Here is a 23564-nt window from a genome sequence, read left to right on the forward strand (position 1 = left end):
TTATGATGATGAAGAAGAAAAACGTGAGATTTCAGATTCTTACAGCAGCAGATATGAAGATGGCTATCGTCTGGGTTGTTTTGCCATGTAGTCTGAGTAACGTCAGTACTTATCGCCCTGATAATGGAGGCAGCAAGCATCTGTGAAATGTCAGTAATCTTCTACCAGACTGCATGACGCTACAACCGAGAGTCTTCTCGGTTGTAGCGCCATGGGATAAAAACATGTTACTGTCAGTACTACGACCACTGCCGGCATTGTTATCAAAAGCAATTGCTTGGGAACAAAGATGGAGAAGGGAGGATATTATTAAAACGTGCCTTAAAATAAATGTCGGTTTGTGTATCAGTAATACTGTTAATAGTAATTAGCAACATTACACAAACAAGCCATCAGAATGTAACATGTGATGACTTTATTGCAGAGACAACATGAGCGAAGCAAGGAGCAAGAGAAAATTGAGAAGCAGCGGCAAATGCCCTTCCATATGCACATCAACCTGGAACTGCTGGAGTGTGTGTACCTGGTGTCGGCCATGCTCATCGAGATCCCCTACATGGCAGGTTAGCTAAACGAACATTGCAACTCCTCTCTCTGGCAACGCATTTGTCGCTGTTTTCTTCCCATTTTAACCCCCCTTGCACTCCCGAGGTGGGTTTGAGCAGCTGTACATAACTTTCGCAGCATTTTAGCTCAGGAGTTTTCCTTTTCGCCACTTCATCCAGGTGATTCAGTAGGTGCTACGGTCTGTATCTCCAGGGTTAAAGCAGTTGTAGCATTAAGTTTGCCACATACGAGGTGCGATTGGAAAGTTTCAAGACTGCGCCTATAAAAACCCGTACACTTATCTCAGGTATTAAATTCATCCATCACCCTCGAAGTAGTTCCCCTGGGAGTGAACACAACAATCCCAGCGCCGCTGCCAAGCCTGGAAGCATCCCTGGAAATCTTTCTTTGTCAGCCTGTCAAGCACCATCTGCGATTCTGCCTGAATCTCTTCTGTCGTCTCAAATCTCCTTCCCTTTAGCTGAATTTTCATCTTTGGGAAGAGGAAGAAGTCACACGGAGCTAAATCTGGCGATCCGGCAAGATCTTTGAGCTCCTGACAAACGAGAAGTCGATTCTGCTTCTGGTCCTCAGACAGGAGCCTTGGCACAAACTTGGCTGCGATGCGTCGCATGTGGAGTTCTTCCTTTAGAATCAGCTGACAGGTCCCATAGCCTATCCCAACAATGTCGCACAAGTCGTTGATGGTACGACGTCGATCTTCGTGAATGGCCTGCCGAATCTTCGTAACATTTTCGGGCGTTGTGCTCGAAGATGGTCGTCCAGAACGCTCGTCATCATCGACAGAGGTTCGGCCATTTTTAAAACGTGAATGCCACACAAAAGTTTGCGGACTCCCCAAATGCTTGCTTTAGCATTTCATAGGTTTCCGTAGCCGTTTTGGCGAGTCTTTGGCAAAATTTGATTTGTTCATGAAAATCCGCCATTCCGAAATCGCAGGAGGGTCGGTGTAATGCACTACCAAAACGCCCGTAACTAAGAAACAAATGCTAATTCGATGATGCCGGCTGGCACACTGATTCACTATGAATGTAGGCCGCACCCCCTAGCGGCAGAAGCTCATACTACATCCGGTTCGCCCGCTATTGACACAGTCTGAAAACTTTCCGATCGCACCTCGTACTTACATCTAGCATTGAACTTAACGCTGTGTGGAGTTTTACCACCACTGCTTCATACAGTGCTTAAACGAAAGGACAAGTTTAGCTTTCATTTATTTCATTGTTTATTTTTTATTGTCAGATACTACCCAACAGTTTGTGTCTAGCATTCATCATCACTGTAGATTGATGATAGATTCTCAGGCTACAAGCTGCGTCAGGTGGCTGAACGGTGAATAAACCATGTCTTCGGCCAACTTTTCATGAACATTTTGTATCTTATATGCGTCATGTTTGTGTTTGATTAAATATATTTATTTTGTACAGTCTATACACAAACGTTTGAAGTTTATTGGTGTTGTAAAAAGTATATAATATTAAAATATTTGTTGTCTAAAATATTATATTAGCGCTCTTAATCGTAAATACGATTTTACACAGATTCTCTTCACCAGCCGTCAGACGCACGTTACTCTACACAACATCTCTTGATAAATATAACGTCTGACTACAATAAGCAACTTACCATGAAAATGGAAAGCTACAAACAGAACTATGGATCATTATAATACATTGCATCAAATATCTAATAGTTTTTAAAATATTTTAAATTGATAAAAACCTGAAGACGACGGTATTACCCGTCGAAACATGTCGTTTTAATAAAAGCGCTAAAAAATATAATGTAAAATCGTATTTACGATTAAGAGCGCTAATATAATATTTTACACAACAAAATGTTTTAATATTATATAATTTTTACAACACCAATAAACTTCAAACGTTTGTGTATAGACTGTACAAAATAAATATATTTTCATGAACAGTCTGGCAGAAGATGTGGTCTGTTCACCGTTCAGCCACCTGACGCGGCTTGTCATCCGAGAATCTTTCATCAGCTTCAGTCGCCGCAAAAGCCTCACCTCATACATCACTGTAGAATGCTTCAGTTGTATTGGAATGCTTATCTCGTTTCGGGCAGGATCTTGGTTTCAGTTTTAGTTTTTTTATAATTCTCCAATAATACTGGAGCAAAAATTTATGTTGTCCGGTAGAATTTTACCTGTGAAATATCAGTAAAATTGTGCCGGACTACATTGTGCCACAACCCAGAAGACAGACCGCCTTCTTCATACTCACTGCCATGAGATCCTCAGATCCTACGCATTGGAACAACTTGAAGACGGCAGCATTTTGGGATGGTGGTTGGGCCGTGTGGTCTCATAGAAACTGAACAATGGTTTGGAAATGTGTACTGCCTCCGTGATCTCGGTGATCGTGGTGCAATATCCCGGAAGGCTGTTATCTTCATATTCGCTATCAGTGAACTTGAAATCTCACGACTTGCACATGTAATCAATGCCGTTGTATCAGTTAATATACTTCAACTTGTTTCTGATGGCTTAAGTCTGTTAGTGAACTTTATTTAAATACTGTTGAAGATATATATTTTCTCAATCTCTTCTGAGGCAGTAATCACCTTTGAAAAATCAGTTAACTTTTATGAGATAACGTAGTTTAATATCCCGGAAGGCAGTCACCTTCAATTTGTATTTGATATATTATTCTTCTTCTTTTAGTATTGTTTCACTCGTACATTTGTAAATTTCATATAAATATTCTTCAAACTGTATTTAGGCTTTTGAGTGATGTGAGTATTAAAATGAATTAAAGCTTCGTCAGAATCTGTCATTGAACTCGAAAGATGTGCGTAAGAATAATAGAATGTCTGTACTGTTTTCTTTTTTAAAAGTGACTTTGTGATTGGTTTGGGTTTATTTCGTAAGTAAGAGTGCAAACCTTAAAATTTCAAAACTTGGAATGCATTCACTGTATATAATCTGTCAGTAAAATTCGTATTCCTTTTTGAAGTAACGTCCTCCAGACTGAATTATGGGGCATTGTTCAGCTACCATAATGCACTTCTGATGATCCTTGGCACTTGGTGAAATGTGTTTATCTCATGGGTAATTTTCAGTTTTGGGAACATAAGAAAATAAAGTTGCTCCTAGATTTTTTTGATTGGCAGCCGTATCCTTTATCAGTTTTAAACCCAGATTGGCATTTCTCACAAATGACCGATTATGTCGGAAAGTAAAATATATAACTCGAAATGTAAAAAATGCTAAGTTGTCTGAAACATTTCTGGATTCTGTAAATTTTAAGTGAGAGATATTATCTATAATTAATTTAGAATATCAACTACAGTGTCGGCCATTTGTGGTTGATGTCATCCTACAATTATGACACAGGTGACGTTCAGTTTTGATGTTTCATATAAAGTGACAAAATAGGTTGTTGAAGTGAATTTTAGAAAGATTTATTAAGTGTTAAATCACTGGGTGTATCATTCAGAATGAACTTCTGGTTGTGATTAGGTTTATAACGTGTAAGATTTGAGGTTTTCACAGCAGTGAATATGAATATTTCTGTCGCCCTGATGACGGAGGTGGTATGACCTCTGAAATGTTGGTAAACATCGACCAGACTACACAGCGCAACAACCCAGAAGACAGAAATCTTCATACTCATCGCCCTGATGACGGAGGCAGTATGACCTCTGAAACGTTGGTTAACATAGACCAGACTACACGGCGCAACAACCCAGAAGACAGAAATCTTCATACTCATCGTCCTGATGATGGAGGCAGTATGACCTCTGAAACGTTGGTAAACATCGACCAGACTACACAGCGCAACAACCCAGAAGACAGAAATCTTCATACTCATCGCCCTGATGACGGAGGCAGTATGACCTCTGAAACGTTGGTTAACATAGACCAGACTACACGGCGCAACAACCCAGAAGACAGAAATCTTCATACTCATCGTCCTGATGATGGAGGCAGTATGACCTCTGAAACGTTGGTAAACATCGACCAGACTACACAGCGCAACAACCCAGAAGACAGAAATCTTCATACTCATCGTCCTGATGATGGAGGCAGTATGACCTCTGAAACGTTGGTAAACATCGACCAGACTACACAGCGCAACAACCCAGAAGACAGAAATCTTCATACTCATCGTCCTGATGATGGAGGCAGTATGACCTCTGAAACGTTGGTAAACATCGACCAGACTACACAGCGCAACAACCCAGAAGACAGAAATCTTCATACTCATCGCCCTGATGACGGAGGCAGTATGACCTCTGAAACGTCGGTTAACATCGACCAGACTACACAGCGCAACAACCCAGAAGACAGAAATCTTCATACTCTGATGATGGAGGCAGTATGACCTCTGAAACGTTGGTTAACATCGACCAGACTACACAGCGCAACAACCCAGAAGACAGAAGTCTTCATACTCATCGCCCTGATGATGGAGGCGGTATGACCTCTGAAACGTTGGTAAACATTGACCAGACTACACAGCGCAACAACCCAGAAGACAGAAGTCTTCATACTTATCGCCCTGATGATGGAGGCAGTATGACCTCTGAAACGTTGGTAAACATCGACCAGACTACACAACGAACAACCCAGAAGACAGAAGTCTTCATACTCATCGCCCTGATGACGGAGGCAGTATGACCTCTGAAACGTTGGTTAACATCAACCAGACTACACAGCGCAACAACCCAGAAGACAGAAATCTTCATACTTATCGCCCTGATGATGGAGGCAGTATGACCTCTGAAACGTTGGTAAACATCGACCAGACTACACAGCGCAACAACCCAGAAGACAGAAATCTTCATACTTATCGCCCTGATGATGGAGGCAGTATGACCTCTGAAACGTTGGTAAACATCGACCAGACTACATAGCGCAACAACCCAGAAGACAGAAATCTTCATACTCATCGCCCTGATGACGGAGGCAGTATGACCTCTGAAACGTTGGTAAACATCGACCAGACTACATAGCGCAACAACCCAGAAGACAGAAATCTTCATACTTATCGTCCTGATGATGGAGGCAGTATGACCTCTGAAACGTTGGTAAACATCGACCAGACTACATAGCGCAACAACCCAGAAGACAGAAATCTTCATACTTATCGCCCTGATGACGGAGGCAGTATGACCTCTGAAACGTTGGTAAACATCGACCAGACTACATAGCGCAACAACCCAGAAGACAGAAATCTTCATACTTATCGTCCTGATGATGGAGGCAGTATGACCTCTGAAACGTTGGTAAACATCGACCAGACTACATAGCGCAACAACCCAGAAGACAGAAATCTTCATACTTATCGTCCTGATGATGGAGGCAGTATGACCTCTGAAACGTTGGTAAACATCGACCAGACTACACAGCGCAACAACCCAGAAGACAGAAATCTTCATACTCATCGCCCTGATGACGGAGGCAGTATGACCTCTGAAACGTTGGTAAACATCGACCAGACTACATAGCGCAACAACCCAGAAGACAGAAATCTTCATACTTATCGCCCTGATGATGGAGGCAGTATGACCTCTGAAACGTTGGTTAACATCGACCAGACTACACAGCGCAACAACCCAGAAGACAGAAATCTTCATACTTATCGTCCTGATGATGGAGGCAGTATGACCTCTGAAACGTTGGTAAACATCGACCAGACTACATAGCGCAACAACCCAGAAGACAGAAATCTTCATACTTATCGCCCTGATGACGGAGGCAGTATGACCTCTGAAACGTTGGTAAACATCGACCAGACTACACAGCGCAACAACCCAGAAGACAGAAATCTTCATACTTATCGCCCTGATGATGGAGGCAGTATGACCTCTGAAACGTTGGTTAACATCGACCAGACTACACAGCGCAACAACCCAGAAGACAGAAATCTTCATACTTATCGTCCTGATGATGGAGGCAGTATGACCTCTGAAACGTTGGTAAACATCGACCAGACTACATAGCGCAACAACCCAGAAGACAGAAATCTTCATACTTATCGTCCTGATGATGGAGGCAGTATGACCTCTGAAACGTTGGTAAACATCGACCAGACTACACAGCGCAACAACCCAGAAGACAGAAATCTTCATACTTATCGCCCTGATGACGGAGGCAGTATGACCTCTGAAACGTTGGTAAACATCGACCAGACTACACAGCGCAACAACCCAGAAGACAGAAATCTTCATACTTATCGCCCTGATGACGGAGGCAGTATGACCTCTGAAACGTTGGTAAACATCGACCAGACTACATAGCGCAACAACCCAGAAGACAGAAATCTTCATACTTATCGTCCTGATGATGGAGGCAGTATGACCTCTGAAACGTTGGTAAACATCGACCAGACTACATAGCGCAACAACCCAGAAGACAGAAATCTTCATACTTATCGTCCTGATGATGGAGGCAGTATGACCTCTGAAACGTTGGTAAACATCGACCAGACTACACAGCGCAACAACCCAGAAGACAGAAATCTTCATACTCATCGCCCTGATGACGGAGGCAGTATGACCTCTGAAACGTTGGTAAACATCGACCAGACTACACAGCGCAACAACCCAGAAGACAGAAATCTTCATACTTATCGCCCTGATGATGGAGGCAGTATGACCTCTGAAACGTTGGTTAACATCGACCAGACTACACAGCGCAACAACCCAGAAGACAGAAATCTTCATACTTATCGCCCTGATGATGGAGGCAGTATGACCTCTGAAACGTTGGTAAACATCGACCAGACTACACAGCGCAACAACCCAGAAGACAGAAATCTTCATACTCATCGCCCTGATGACGGAGGCAGTATGACCTCTGAAACGTTGGTTAACATAGACCAGACTACACAGCGCAACAACCCAGAAGACGGAAATCTTCATACTCATCGCCCTGATGCCGGAGGAAGTATGACCTCTGAAACGTTGGTAAACATCGACCAGACTACACAGCGCAACAACCCAGAAGACAGAAGTCTTCATACTTATCGCCCTGATGATGGAGGCAGTATGACCTCTGAAACGTTGGTAAACATCGACCAGACTACACAGCGCAACAACCCAGAAGACAGAAGTCTTCATACTCATCGCCCTGATGACGGAGGCAGTATGACCTCTGAAACGTCGGTTAACATCGACCAGACTACACAGCGCAACAACCCAGAAGACAGAAATCTTCATACTCTGATGATGGAGGCAGTATGACCTCTGAAACGTTGGTTAACATCGACCAGACTACACAGCGCAACAACCCAGAAGACAGAAGTCTTCATACTCATCGCCCTGATGATGGAGGCGGTATGACCTCTGAAACGTTGGTAAACATTGACCAGACTACACAGCGCAACAACCCAGAAGACAGAAGTCTTCATACTTATCGCCCTGATGATGGAGGCAGTATGACCTCTGAAACGTTGGTAAACATCGACCAGACTACACAACGAACAACCCAGAAGACAGAAGTCTTCATACTCATCGCCCTGATGACGGAGGCAGTATGACCTCTGAAACGTCGGTTAACATCGACCAGACTACACAGCGCAACAACCCAGAAGACAGAAATCTTCATACTCTGATGATGGAGGCAGTATGACCTCTGAAACGTCGGTTAACATCGACCAGACTACACAGCGCAACAACCCAGAAGACAGAAATCTTCATACTTATCGCCCTGATGATGGAGGCAGTATGACCTCTGAAACGTTGGTAAACATCGACCAGACTACACAGCGCAACAACCCAGAAGACAGAAATCTTCATACTCATCGCCCTGATGACGGAGGCAGTATGACCTCTGAAACGTCGGTTAACATCGACCAGACTACACAGCGCAACAACCCAGAAGACAGAAATCTTCATACTCTGATGATGGAGGCAGTATGACCTCTGAAACGTTGGTTAACATCGACCAGACTACACAGCGCAACAACCCAGAAGACAGGAATCTTCATACTCATCGCCCTGATGATGGAGGCGGTATGACCTCTGAAACGTTGGTAAACATCGACCGGACTACACAGCGCAACAACCCAGAAGACAGAAATCTTCATACTTATCGCCCTGATGATGGAGGCAGTATGACCTCTGAAACGTTGGTAAACATCGACCAGACTACACAGCGCAACAACCCAGAAGACAGAAATCTTCATACTCATCGCCCTGATGACGGAGGCAGTATGACCTCTGAAACGTTGGTTAACATCAACCAGACTACATAGCGCAACAACCCAGAAGACAGAAATCTTCATACTCATCGCCCTGATGACGGAGGCAGTATGACCTCTGAAACGTTGGTAAACATCGACCAGACTACATAGCGCAACAACCCAGAAGACAGAAATCTTCATACTTATCGTCCTGATGATGGAGGCAGTATGACCTCTGAAACGTTGGTAAACATCGACCAGACTACATAGCGCAACAACCCAGAAGACAGAAATCTTCATACTCATCGCCCTGATGACGGAGGCAGTATGACCTCTGAAACGTCGGTTAACATCGACCAGACTACATAGCGCAACAACCCAGAAGACAGAAATCTTCATACTTATCGCCCTGATGATGGAGGAAGTATGACCTCTGAAACGTTGGTAAACATCGACCAGACTACATAGCGCAACAACCCAGAAGACAGAAATCTTCATACTTATCGTCCTGATGATGGGGGCAGTATGACCTCTGAAACGTTGGTAAACATCGACCAGACTACACAGCGCAACAACCCAGAAGACAGAAATCTTCATACTTATCGCCCTGATGATGGAGGAAGTATGACCTCTGAAACGTTGGTAAACATCGACCAGACTACATAGCGCAACAACCCAGAAGACAGAAATCTTCATACTTATCGTCCTGATGATGGGGGCAGTATGACCTCTGAAACGTTGGTAAACATCGACCAGACTACATAGCGCAACAACCCAGAAGACAGAAATCTTCATACTTATCGTCCTGATGATGGGGGCAGTATGACCTCTGAAACGTTGGTAAACATCGACCAGACTACATAGCGCAACAACCCAGAAGACAGAAATCTTCATACTCATCGCCCTGATGACGGAGGCAGTATGACCTCTGAAACGTCGGTTAACATCGACCAGACTACATAGCGCAACAACCCAGAAGACAGAAATCTTCATACTCATCGCCCTGATGACGGAGGCAGTATGACCTCTGAAACGTCGGTTAACATCGACCAGACTACATAGCGCAACAACCCAGAAGACAGAAATCTTCATACTTATCGTCCTGATGATGGGGGCAGTATGACCTCTGAAACGTTGGTAAACATCGACCAGACTACACAGCGCAACAACCCAGAAGACAGAAATCTTCATACTCATCGCCCTGATGACGGAGGCAGTATGACCTCTGAAACGTTGGTTAACATAGACCAGACTACACAGCGCAACAACCCAGAAGACGGAAATCTTCATACTCATCGCCCTGATGCCGGAGGAAGTATGACCTCTGAAACGTTGGTAAACATCGACCAGACTACACAGCGCAACAACCCAGAAGACAGAAATCTGGGTTTATAACGATAGGCACATTTCATTGCACCTTAAACTAAAATGAACTAAATTATATTTGTGAATAATTCAAATTTTAAAGTGTTCACACATAATTGTACTTGGGGGGTAATTTACATGTTCTGTAGCAATTATTCCTTTATTGATTGCAGCTCATGAATTTGACGCACGTCGCCGTATGATTTCTAAAACATTCTACCAGCAGCTGAGATCTAGTGAACGTCAGTCATTGGTTGGGCCTCCTGAATCAATGCGGGAACATGTCGTTGCAGCTTCTAAAGCAATGCGTAATGGAAATTGGTCTGCCTGCAGAAACTTCATTATCAATGAGAAGATGAATGCCAAGGTAAACATTACTTCTTTGTGGTGGTGTCTGTGGTTTTGTTATTTGTATATTTTTCCCTCTTCCATCTAATAGCTCCCTTTCAGTACCACCATTCTTTTACTTTCTGAACAACGATGAAGAAATCCACTTCTGAGATCGATTTGGTAAAAATATTTCCACTTTTCTTAATTCTTTATGCTGAGATCTTGGCACATAACAAAAGTTGGTGTATTTAAGCATGATACTGACTGATAATTTCATTCTTCTATGGCGCAAAAGCCCGAAGTCGACCCTTGGCCTCCTCCCATGTGGGAGGTTTCTATGTCTTTGAAGTGTGCATTTATTAGTGAGTGACACACCCACTGCCTCTGCACAATTTCTAATCAATCCTGATTTGTCTGCTAGAGCCATCTAGCAGTGATTCAGGAGAGACTTGGGTGAGAAATGGCCACTGAATTTTACTTATGAAACATCTCATTCATGCTCGTAAGGTCTCTTTACGTGCCATAAATCTACGACACGGGACCACCGGCTTTACTTCCCCTCTGAATGAAGTTGTGCTACGGATTTCTATCACCCTTAAAATGTCATTGCCCTCTGCTGAGTTTGAACGCGCGAACATTGGAGCCAGTGGCGAGCACACTAACCACTAGTTGACTGAGAGCGACGATAATTTCATTATTTGTACAAATATTGATGTGTACAGGGTACAGGATGCAAGATTTAATAATCTTAATTGCATTTCTTCAGTTGGTGGTTGCTCACGCTGTTTGTATGCTTAAACTGCAGAAGTTTATTTTTCTCCATGAGTGTGATATAAAGCTGCCTGTCTTCTGTGCTGCGCCGTGTAGTCTGATAGAAGCTTGCCAGCATCACCAGGCCGAAGCCGTCTTCACCAGTTTTAATTCAGTCAAATTTTATTCCAATATATAAGGGATGTGATGAGTTCATTTGTAATACCATTTGATTACACATGATGCTATTCAATATTAAAATACCACATTATAATAAGGGCCGGCCGCAGTGCCAACGCGGTCTGAGGCATGGACCTCGTGTGCCTGGCCGCTGGGAACGTGGGTTCAAGTCCCACTCAAGGCATGGATGTTTGTCCGCGTCTTTCTGTGTTTGTATAGGTAGAGGCCTTGCGTCGGGCTGATCACTCATCCAAGTAGTTTGTAAACATACTTTTGACTCACTCTGTATGTGGATCCATGTTGTACATTAGCATGTAGGACATAATCTACAAATCCAGAAACAGACTATTAATATATCGTGTGTGTTGCGTTATCAGTTGTGTATGTTCAAAGACACAAAAGGTTTTCTGGTTTTTTAATCCGCTTGTCCTGTCCACAGGTGTGGGATCTGTTCTATCAAGCTGATAAGGTGCGCGAAATGCTGACACGTCTAATACAGGAGGAGGCTCTCCGGACGTACTTGTTCACTTATTCTCATGTCTATGATTCCATCTCAATGCCAACACTTGCTGAGACGTTTGAGTTGGATAAGCCTATTGTTCATTCCATCATCAGCAAAATGATTATTAATGAAGAACTCATGGTAAGACTTTTAATTCCATTTCTATTAACTCTTGAAAAAGATAACAGTGAAATTCCTCATTTAGGTGTCATGATGGATACTTGATATCATTCCTAATTTGATTGATCAAACTGAAAACTGACAGATTTGAAATTGGGCCATAATCTGGGTGTGAAAACTGGACCTGCATTTTGGGAAATTTTGCCTGTGTTGGAAATATTTTTATCAGATTTCTGTCTTCCGGGTTGTTGCACCATGTAGTATGGTAGATGTTTACTAACGTTTCAGAGGTCATTCCCAGTTTCATCATCAGGGCTCATTGCCCTGACGATGAAGTCATCCGGGACCTCTGAAACGTCGGCATACTTCTACCAGACTGCGCGGCGCAACAACCCAGAAAAAAGCCGTCCTCAGACTCACTGCCGCGAAAATCTCAAATTGTACATTTTTAATTTTCGTGTGATATGTGAGAAATAGTGGCCACGGTGGTCTAGCGGTTAGAACGCTGGCCTTGTAATCCTGGGGTCTTGGGTTCGATTCCCGGTGGTGCCCGAATTTATAACTTGTGTTGGGCAAGGCCGTGGTCTAGGCAACACGGAGTTTTCCTCCGTGGCATCCCAACAATTACTCCATTCACACACACAAGAAGGCAATGGCAAACCACTTCTGGATCATCTGCCAAGAACGTATATGAACAGGTCCCAGTCCGAGAAAAGGATGGAAGGATCCTGTTCATATGGACCTGTCGTCAGACAGAACACTAAATAAGAATAATAATGTGAGAAATATACAGAACATGTTCTACTCGTTCACAAAATTATGTTATTGCATAATTGCTTTTATCCTTCATTGGTGCATGCATATTAAGAATTATATCACAGCTTGATCCCTTTAGTATTCTGTAAAACTGTAGGTCAACAAACTGTTTGCAGGCATCTTTGGATGACCCAACGCACACAGTGGTTATGCACAGAAGTGAACCGAGTCGCCTACAGTCGCTCGCCTTGCAGCTCACAGATAAAGTCAACAACTTTGTAGATTCAAATGAGAGAATCTTTGAAATGAAACAAGGTTTGTAATTTGCTATAGATATCAAAGTTTAATGCTAATTTTGTACATCGCCATCTGCATGTGTCATTAACTTCAGGTACAAGTATGAAGAGACTGGCAGGTAAACATTATTACTGACGTCTGTTAGTAATCATCGTAGTTAATTTTAATGTTCATCTCATATTATTTTGGTTTATGGCAGAAATGTAATGTATGTTTCCATTTTTTTAATTTAATTTTAAAGGTAACTACTTCAATCGTGGTGGGAACCAAGGCGGTTTCAGAGATCGCCAGAATTTCAACCGGCAAGGGCAAGATTGGGGAAGGCAGCGTCGAGACAGAGGAGAGAACAGAGCATTCTGAAGTTAATCTGTAGAAATACATTTTTGTTTCTGTCTTTATCAGCATTGAAGTACTGTTGTCCGCATCAACAGTTATTCTTAGTATATCTTTATAAAGCTTGAACATGTAAAAATTAATTTGTGTGCGCCAGATACGATTTTTCTTTGTATTTGATTCTTTGCGTTTATAACATTTTTGGAGGAAGTTCTCTTTTAGTTGATTATATTTCACAAATAGCAATGACAGGATGAAGTTTTCATGTTTTGTAGAATCCAAAGTCGAAAATTCTATTTAAAAACAATGAATGTAAGTGTTCGATCCAGTTTGTACAAAAAAAGTACTTGTCCATTTAATTTCTTCTATATACCGGGTCTACAATTTATGAGATTCGGGGTGTGCTTGCGTTGCGTGGTCGGGACTTGTCAGCGTGAGTCACGGGCGAATCAGTTTAGGTGCCGCTAGTGACAGCGAGCTGCGAGTGTTTCTCGTCACTGATACATGTTATTGCATTGATTGTTCTTACCTTAAATCACAAAAGATGCTCAAAGTGACTTCCTTGTGCTTGCAGGCAAGCTTCACATCTCGTTAACACGTAATAACATGTATTAGTGACGAGAAATATTCGTAGTTCGCTGTTACTAGCAGCACCGAAACTGACTCGGCCGACCACGCAACGCAAGCAGAATCTCATAAATTGTAGACCCGGTATTATGTACAATTGTTTACATTGTTTTTCCTGGCAGTTTAGTAAAATAATATATATTGTGTAACAAATGCCAAACTTACATTAAAAAATAAATTTGTATAACCCACATATATAATAGAACACATGTTTTGTGGATCCAAAATCTTAGCTGGAACAGGACACTCTGATGGTGCATGACCATTCAGGAGGGGGATCAGCGTATCCTTTTTTTTCTGCCTCTTCATTGATAGTGAATGGGTGTCGCAGAACTTCTAGCAGAAACTGTACTTCACTAAAATTGTCTGCCTCAGCTTTCTCAATAGCAGTTTGTGCGATCCAGTTCCTCAGCACGTATCGTGGGTTCACTTGGCACATGCGACGTTTCCTTTCTTCATCTGTGAGATCTATAAATTACATAATACCTCATATTACGTACATGTTTGCCATATTATTTTGATCGCAATGCTGACTGTTTTTTGTTATATCAAAACAGAATAAGGTAAACACTAAGCTCTTTCCTAAGAAAATGTAGCTACGGCCTTGCTCAACAAAACAGGAATTTTTATGTATAAAGTGAAGCTTTTGTGACGACCGAAGTTGGTGAAAGACTCGCGGGTTACAAGCAGCGTCGGATGGCACAAGATACGGTTTATTCGCCATTCAGCCACTTCACACGTCTTGTAACCCGGGAGTCTTTCATCAGGAATTGTTATCTTATCACAGTAACTTTTGTACATGAAGTAGCACACAAACGCCAGTTTCAGCCTCACAGGGGCACAAATATAATTTTTCCTCCCCATTTAAACCGAAAATTACCCTTTACATATTTCTGTGTTTTCAGTCATAATCAGAAACAGTTAGTTGTTCGCCTACCAACCTTTTTCCACTTGAAGTCTTTTCAGATAAGCTTCCACAAATGCAGGATAGTTATCATGACTCGATAGCTTTTTAAGAGACCAATAACTCTTCAGTGCTTGTGGGTTCCCTAAATCTGTTAAGGAGATTTCCCCGAGCTGCCTAAATGTCATAGTGAAATCAGCTCGCGTTTCCTCCATCATCTGTAGTAAGAGCTTGATAAGCCGATTGTCGGCGGCATCTATATCCTGAAGAAATCCCAACTTCTTTCTAAATGCAGATCTGAAACGGGTACATGCACAATGATGCATTAATTTGTATCACATCTGTCCAGCAGAACAGAATTCGAATGTTTTGCTCTACCAAATTTTTAAAATAATCTCTCATCACAGAAAAATGAAACGCAGTGAAATTCCGAATTAAAATTAGAGATATCGTTGCCAAGAGTATCCATTGTTTTATGCTACGTTGTATCATTTTTTTATAAAATTATTACCAATTTGTGTTTACGTCCATTCTGGCACCCTGTACTAAAAACAAGCATACAATATGAGCCCAGTTCTATGTAGGAAAAACTAACGTGACATTACTACTGATCTATAACAGCAGTTCATCAAATTCAAATGCACTAACGCAGACCATAATGAACATTGTCCAAATATTTATAACATATTTAACCCAGTGTAGGTCAATGATATCTTTTACATTTGTATCTCTGCTTGTCACTAACAGAGTCTATTCGCAGGTTTTTCTTCTCATAATAAAGAGCAATGTTGTTTATAATTAATATTAACATATTTAAATCTTTAATGGTATCTTGGAGGTAAGAATCAATTGTAATTATGTAGATGAGTTTTGTCCTTTACAGTGTTAAAACAAAACTATACATTAGTAAAATTAGTCTCGGTGATTGTGTTTCTGTCATTTATGATCGTTTTTAAATGGCTGTGGAGTCGGAAGCAATTTTAGGTAAAGTCGGAGTCGGTAAAAATGTACCGACTCCGGTATAAAATCTGAAGAAAATACTGTTTCAACACTTTCGCTATCGTGTGAGCTGCCGGCGGCCTCACGCTTAGGGAGATTCAATGACGCGTTGAGCCACATCCTGTGGGAATAGCTCCGGCACCGTAAGAATAAAAACTGTCTCCAAATCAACCGATTTCTGCAATAACCATTAGATGTATATTTAAATATAGGTTATAAATCTAAAAAGTAGCCTGATGATCCACGTGGTGGTGGTGATGAAATCTCTTGTGGTACCATTTACCATTATTAATACATATTGAGCTTTTGAGAAGGAGTCAGGGGTTTTAGTACCGACTCCACAGCCCTGTTTTTAAACCACTGGTACCGAATATACATTGGCTTATACCCTTTCTTTATCAGAAGGTGTCTGCACGGCGAATCAATTTTGGCTACTGAACACCGATTTTATTAGAGCAAGAATATGTAAAACTGTTTGCAGTAATAAAACAAGTAATTAATCCTTTAATGTTCCGTTTAAATTCACTTATCATTATGCTATTAGACCAATTAAAATACCCTTTTTATCACAGCATCTTCAATTTCATGAAATAAAACTTTAAATAAGGGCCAAATCCTGTGTCCTCATATGGATTAGAAAATGTCTTAAAATTTTGGTATGACTTTCACTGCCAATCGGCTTCACGCCACTAAGAATCTATTCAGTCGGCAACAACGAAATCTGATCCTCTTTTAAAGAGCTCCCCATGCACATACCCTTTCTTACCTTAGTTTTTTACTAGTACTTTGTCCAAGGTTCTGTAGCTCTTCCATCACCTGGATTACTTGCGACTCGTCGAGAAGAGGAATGAACGCCTGTGACAATTTTTTCAAGTTCCATTCCGCAATCTAATAACAGATTAGCAAAATATGCTAATCAGAAACTGAAGTGAATCAACTCATCAAACTTTACAGTCAGTTTATGGGGTCTTTTTCATATGTAGTGAACCATTATGATTTTATCAAATATGCATGTCCTACGTTACTATGTTTTATGTCAATAAAATCTTCTCGGGCAACCAGCCGCGTCAACTGGTTACCGTAGTAAACCAAGGATTCGGGAACCAATTCTGTCTCCATCATCAGCATCACGCCCCGGCCACACTTTACCCCCAGGAAAGGACCCCAGTACCCATTGGATAGGAGACTGGGTGGGACCCAAAGCCAGTCTGGATGCAGAGGCTAAAGGAAAAATTCTCTGACCCCCGTCGGGGATCGAACCCCGATCGCCCAGCCCGTAGCTAGTCACTATACTGACTGAGCTGTCTCAGCTAAATGTAACATGAAAATATGCTATATGAAAGTACATTAAATAAATGAAAAGATACCTCTAGCTGTCTGTTCAAACGGTATCTTCCTTCTTTGTCTGAATAATTTGGAACAAACTGTGGGTCATATGCTTCCACAAATCCAAAAGGTCCGTAATCAATAGTAATGGCAACCATGCTCATATTGTCTGTGTTCAGGACTCCATGTACAAAACCAACGCTCTGCCAGCCCACAGTTAGATCCACCGTCTTATGGGCTATCTGGCTGAACAGCTGGACGTACTTGTTCTCGTCCCCTGGATCGATCTGTGGGTAGTGTTCCTGGGAAATTTATACATTAGTGTTCACAGGAATGTTGCACTTTTTACAATAAAAATAAACAATATAACATTAAGCTTCAACTCACAATTAATATAAAATCTAAAAGTTGTTTTAATACTGTAAGCTCTTCGTTGTGAGCCAGGATCTGAAGCGAACCAAATCGAAACCAAGACGGTGCCAAACGGAGAACGACTGCCGCCCTCTCGGTCATTTCAAGACCACGGTAGAACTGGTCCCTCAAAACTGGGTCATCAGTTACAACAAGACTTGCAGCTCGGGATGTTGGAATACCTTGCAAAACAGCAGCAATAATATGAGGATCTTCATGTGGGATTATAAATGTCACATTAAATTTTCAAAGAAATTTTGTGCAATATGTGAACGAAGATAACAATTTAGAGTCATAAGACGAAACTTGATGTTTATGTATGTATGTATGTACCTGCCCTTGACCCTTTAGAAATAAAGTCTGTGTAATGAAAAATTAGACAGGAGATTAGTCCAAAAAGTCTCTTGATGATTCAATAAACTATTACTTACAAAATTCTATTTGAATTTTCTGTTTTGTATATATGCTTGGCTCACTAAATTGTATGGGAGTTTATTTGTAGACGTTTTCTTCATGATGACAGCCATATCTCTAATAAAAAAAAATATATAATGATAACTGTGCATACTGCTAGCGGCTATTAAATGAGATATAAGAAATGGGTGGCATGCTGATACAGAACTTGTTCTACAGAAAACATTTCACAGTATGCATGCATATCATAACTTAAATTTTCTGAAGGATTTGTGTAGTTGTGTGCACTTCAGTATTACAGAACTACAACATCACTGCACTGTTTTCTTTGTTATTATAAGTGAGAGTGAAGTAATTACTTATGTTCTATTTATAACAGTACTTTATTAAACATCATTCTTGTTAGCATCCTCTGCAGAATTTGTAAGTTTTCTTACCCAAGTAATACATAGCTTCAGAACAAATAAATTCACGGACAGATGAACGAAGTACTGCACGCCCATCAGCGCTTCTTGAATATGGGGTCTTTCCAGAGCCTTTAAGTTGCAATTCCCATCGATCCCCTGTCCTGTTTATAGAAAGAAAACATTATCAAACCACTGCACAAAATACCCATTAGTTTAATATGGTAATATATTTATCCTGCATAAAATACCTGACCTGTTTATGTATTCACCAAGCAAATGTGCTCTGCCATCTCCTAATTGCATTGCCCAAACACCGAACTGGTGACCCCCATATCGATGTGCAAGAGGAACTGAACTTGGAAGAATTCTATTTCCTGCTACAAATTCTAGAAACTCATCAGTTTTTGTAACTGAAGGATCCATATCAAGAATATTGACTAGGGCATCTTCAGAATAAGATACCAATTTTAGTTTTGTTTTTAATGGTGTTGGCAAAACAACGGAAAAAATTGAATTTTTTACGTTACACCGAACATAGTTTTCCTGTGTAATATCTAAAGGAAGGGTCAATAGTTTAGAGTGAGAAAATTGCCAGTCATTCATGTCTTTCTTCAAACAGAAGCTGTCATTTGCTCTTTCCATCACAAAGTGTGTGGAATTTCCTTCAAGGTCATGTAAATGTTTCCCACTAGCCATTAACAAAGCAGATTCATATATCTGCAAAGCAGTAATCACTGTCTTGTGTAATTATTGTGTCATTAACACACCCCAACAAACTTCAAGAACTGATTCTGACAAACAGTGCAGTATGGGAGAAGAGGTTATGTGCATATATATGCGTTAGTAAATCGTTGTAACTGCGGACTCATGTATATCTTCAGTAGCCAATTTATTGTAGATTATGATTGCATTTCTCTGATAACTGAAGTGTATTCAATCTTGTTTTAATAACAGTATCCTCTGACACCACTATCATCTATTGACATTTCACCACCTGGTGCTCTTGGACTGGTATTAACTTATACTCTGTGGTGTGACAATTGACTTGCTTTTGTTTACAAATCGTTTCCTTCGCATGTTTGAAAAAGTATTGAACTATGTTCGGCGTGGCACTATTGTTCGGGGTAATGTGCAGGTGCCGGAAGGAAAGGTTGTGAACGTTTTGGTAAGAAGAATAACATTTTTTGTACTATAGAAGTACCGTATAATCACGTTTTTAATTATTACGTAACGTCATATTGACGATTACATCAAGTTAAAATTGCTGAAGGAGCATGAAGTAACACTTGCACATAGCTGTTCTTGAAAGTTGATAAAAGTGCGCCTCACGTTTCTTATAACCATTTTTCCTCGTGTGAATAGAAAAGATGTGAAAGTGGTATTGACGTTGAAGACTGATTATGCTTGTGATGAACGATATAGTGAGAATGCCATTCCTTTTAATTCTGGTAGCAGTTTTACTAAGATGGTGCGTTTCTCTGCATCCATACTCTGGACAAAACAGTCCGCCCATGTTTGGTGACTATGAAGCCCAGCGACATTGGATGGAAATCACTCGAATCCTGCCTCTGCAAGACTGGTACTACAATACATCTGAAAATGACCTTATGTATTGGGGTCTTGATTATCCACCATTGACAGCATATCATAGTTTATTATGTGGTTATGTGGCAGACTTTCTGAATCCAGAATTTGTTGCTTTAGGAGCATCACGTGGATATGAAAGCTATGAACACAAGCTTTTTATGAGGGTTACTGTTTTGATAGCTGATCTCTTCATTTATATTCCAGCAGTTTGGTGGTACTTTTGCAAAAAACAGTCTGATCATCAGAATGTGTCCAGAAACTTACGGGATGGTAACACATATTCAGTGCATAGTGTGAAGGAAGATAAAGCTCTTACTTCTCATATTTCAATGTATTTGACTCTTATCTATCCTGGACTGATATTAATTGACCATGGTCATTTCCAGTACAATGGAATTTCTCTTGGTTTAACAATTGCAGCAGTTGCAGCCATAATGCAAGGAAGAGATCTTATAGCATCTGTTCTTTTTTGTTTCTCTGTAAATTATAAACAAATGAGTCTTTATCACGCTCTTCCTTTCTTTTGTTATCTTCTAGGAAAATGCCTGCCAAAACAAAACCCATTTGTTATGACTGGATTAATTAAGCTGCTGTCTCTGGCATCAGTTGTCATTGTCACTTTCTTTGTAATATGGTTTCCATTCTTGAAGAATGTTGACCTTGTAGTACAGGTTCTTCATCGTTTATTCCCCCTCGCTAGAGGTGTTTTTGAGGACAAGGTTTCTAATGTATGGTGTTGTTTGAATGTTATCTGCAAGTTTAGAAATACATTCACCAACTTGCAGATGGCAAACGTTTGTCTTCTTGTCACGCTGTTGGCTGTTCTGCCAAGTAGTATAGATATTCTTCTTCGACCGAGATCACATAAGTTTCTGCTCTCTGTCATTAACTCTTCGCTTGCGTTCTTCCTGTTCTCTTTTCAAGTTCATGAGAAAAGCATACTTCTCGTGGCTGTACCGGTCGCTCTTTATCTTCCCATAGAGCCGTTACCTTGTTTCTGGTTTCTTTATATTTCTACTTTCAGTATGTTGCCACTTTTACTAAAAGATGGGCTTCTGATTTCATATATTGCATTAACTGTATTTTATTCGGTTTCTATTATGTTAACTCTTAATCTTGGCTTAAGAGACCTGTTACGTTATTCTGTAAAATGTACACCACAGGATGCTAAAACAAAACAAAGTAAGTTCAAGAAACAAGAAAAAATATCCGCAGAAACACAGTCATTTGTTTCGAAGAAACCGTTACTTGTAATATTCCTCCTTTCATTGGCAGGATGCTGGATGCTGACGATATGCATTGCGACTGTCGGTCCACCATCTCAGTATCCCGACCTTTTCCCACTTCTTATTTCCGTCTATTCATGTGTACATTTTCTTGGTTTTTTTATATATTTCAACTACAGACAAATATTCATACACAATCATGCCTTGAAATTGAAATCAAAGTAATTACAGGCATCTTCCTTATTAAATACTTCTTATGCTTTCTTATATGTTGCCATGTTAAAGGATAACATGTAATTCAGAAATATGTCCATGACGTGAACTCTAAATTAATTTAGTATAACTTAAGTATCTGTACTATTATGAAATAAAAATGAAGCTTACATAAGCACATATGCTTTAGGTATGTAAATAAAACTTTTTTTATTTGATATATTTTATGTAAGATTTGAGGTTTTCACAATGGTGAGTATGAAGATTTCTGTCTTCTGGGTTGTTGCGCTGTGTAGTCTGGTCGATGTTAACCAATGTTTCAGAGGTCATACTGCCTCCATCATCAGGGCAATGAGTATGAAGATTTCTGTCTTCTGGGTTGTTGCGCTGTGTAGTCTGGTCGATGATAACCAATGTTTCAGAGGTCATACTGCCTCCATCATCAGGGCGATGAGTATGAAGATTTCTGTCTTCTGGGTTGTTGCGCTGTGTAGTCTGGTCGATGATAACCAACGTTTCAGAGGTCATACTGCCTCCATCATCAGGGCGATGAGTATGAAGATTTCTGTCTTCTGGGTTGTTGCGCTGTGTAGTCTGTTCCCTGTTTACCAATGTTTCAGAGGTCATATTGAATATTCATCGCCCTGATGACGGAGGCAGTAAGACCTCTGAACCGTTGGTAAACATAGACCAGACTACACAGCGCAACAACCCAGAAGACGGAAATCTTGAGTGTTTTACCTTGCAGGACATTGTAAAACTAAAACAGGTTATGGTTTCTGCTCCTAAAATGAGAAGAAAACCAGTATTTTGAGAGGAAAGAATAGACCACTTGGAAAGACTTTCAAATATGTGATTATTGTTTAATGTAATATGAATTCTCATTCATACTTTTTGTGGCTATTGTTTGGTGTGACACAAATGCTTATCCCTAACTGCAACGTGTGTGTTTATTGTATGACAATAAGTTAGACCTGCACAAAATTTTTATTGAAGTACTGATCTGTTGAATTTAATTTGCTTTCAATGAAAACTAGCAATGGCTGGGGGTTCGTCGTGCTGACCACACGTCACCCTATATCTGGTTGGATGATCATTCTCCTCTGATTAGGCATGTGAATGTGAGGCCAGCAGCCAGCTAGTCGGCTTTGGCTCTTTGGAGCTGTTACGCCACGGATTAAATTAATTAAATTTAATGGCTGTAAATTTTTGGTTTTCATTTCCCCATACTGCAGGGTCATGTTAAATGCAACCCTTTGAATCTTTTATATATCATATCCTATTACGAGGCGCGTCCACAAAGTAAGTTTCCCCCTCGTCTCACAGCTAGCAAACCTTATATTGCGCGAAGCGACTGTGCGTACGTGATAGAGCAATGACGTAGCATGGCGCATGCACTAACGGAACTTCCCGCGTTCTCACAGTAGCATCGTTGCAGCTGTTGAAGATGGAGGTTCTTATTCCAGCTCCCGCCGACTGTGAAGTGCGGTCAGTGATAACGCTAGGCCGCACACGGCTCGACGGACAGCAAGTCTCCTGCAGGAGTTCAGCTGGGAGGTGTTTAATCATCCACCCTACAGCCCGGACCTCGCTCCCAGTGATTTCCATCTTTTCCTACACCTCAAGAAGTTCCTGTCCGGTCAGCGTCAGCGTTTTGAGAATGACTGAGAGGCGGAGATGGTTGTCACACAGTGGTTCCAATCCCAGGCGGCAGACTTCTACGACACAGGTATTCAAAAGTTGGTCCCACGGTATGACAAATGTCTCAATTCCGGTGGCGAATATGTTGAAAAATAGCTGGACACTTGCTGTATCTGTTGCAATAAATATTTCCATGAAATTGTGTTTTGTTTCTGTAAACGGCCCCAGGGAAACTTACTTTGAGGACGCACCTCGTATTTTGATTGAAGAACAGAATATTTGTAGTTCATTAATACATCTGTGATTAAAATGGGGCTTGTAGTTTTTATTTTATTTCAATGTTTATATAGGTGGCTCTAATTTACCCAGTCTCCTCTGTATATCGAATAATACAGTAACAGTAGTAAAAGTAACTTATGTGATACTAGTAGATACCAAGTGATGCCGCAGTATATTATTACT

General features: G+C 40.9%; 3 protein-coding genes across 3 annotated transcripts in view; 2 read left to right on the top strand and 1 right to left on the bottom strand.

The window, feature by feature from the left end:
* The window catches only part of eIF3c (eukaryotic translation initiation factor 3 subunit c), a 45955-nt gene extending 29570 nt beyond the window's left edge, over positions 1-16385 (top strand). The window contains exons 14-18 of the mRNA XM_022078751.2: positions 425-563; positions 10253-10446; positions 11779-11982; positions 12894-13032; positions 13256-16385. Of these exons, the coding sequence (XP_021934443.1) occupies positions 425-563; positions 10253-10446; positions 11779-11982; positions 12894-13032; positions 13256-13374 (795 nt within the window). The 3' untranslated portion in view covers positions 13375-16385. The remainder of the gene's footprint in view (positions 1-424; positions 564-10252; positions 10447-11778; positions 11983-12893; positions 13033-13255) is intronic.
* Positions 13034-19439, bottom strand: LOC110837010 (uncharacterized). The gene is made up of 7 exons (XM_022078752.2): positions 18689-19439; positions 18466-18596; positions 17591-17796; positions 17245-17505; positions 16644-16765; positions 14916-15175; positions 13034-14442 (listed from the first exon to the last, which is right to left on the bottom strand). The coding sequence occupies exons 1-7, from the start codon at positions 19129-19131 to the stop codon at positions 14204-14206; spliced, it is 1662 nt and encodes a 553-aa protein (XP_021934444.1). The 5' UTR covers positions 19132-19439; the 3' UTR covers positions 13034-14203.
* A 60-nt stretch (positions 19440-19499) lies between these two features.
* Positions 19500-23430, top strand: gny (ALG6 alpha-1,3-glucosyltransferase garnysstan). The gene has a single exon (XM_022078754.2). The coding sequence runs from the start codon at positions 19836-19838 to the stop codon at positions 21471-21473; it is 1638 nt and encodes a 545-aa protein (XP_021934446.2). The 5' UTR covers positions 19500-19835; the 3' UTR covers positions 21474-23430.
* The last annotated feature ends 134 nt before the right edge of the window (positions 23431-23564 follow it).

The sequence above is a fragment of the Zootermopsis nevadensis genome, unplaced genomic scaffold (assembly GCF_977971745.1).
Source record: "Zootermopsis nevadensis isolate Lab colony 2312 unplaced genomic scaffold, Znev_1.0 Znev_ptg000009l, whole genome shotgun sequence".
NCBI classification, from domain to species: domain Eukaryota; kingdom Metazoa; phylum Arthropoda; class Insecta; order Blattodea; family Termopsidae; genus Zootermopsis; species Zootermopsis nevadensis.

Coding starts and splice junctions, on each gene's coding strand:
- LOC110837010 (XM_022078752.2), bottom strand. CDS start 19,131: ATGGCTAGTGGGAAACATTTACATGACCTTGAAGGAAATTCCACACAC. Junction 18,597..18,688: donor CTTGGTGAATACATAAACAG/GTCAGGTATTTT, acceptor TTCTATAAACAG/GACAGGGGATCGATGGGAAT. Junction 16,766..17,244: donor GTTTGAACAGACAGCTAGAG/GTATCTTTTCAT, acceptor ATCTGTTATTAG/ATTGCGGAATGGAACTTGAA.
- gny (XM_022078754.2), top strand. CDS start 19,836: ATGCTTGTGATGAACGATATAGTGAGAATGCCATTCCTTTTAATTCTG.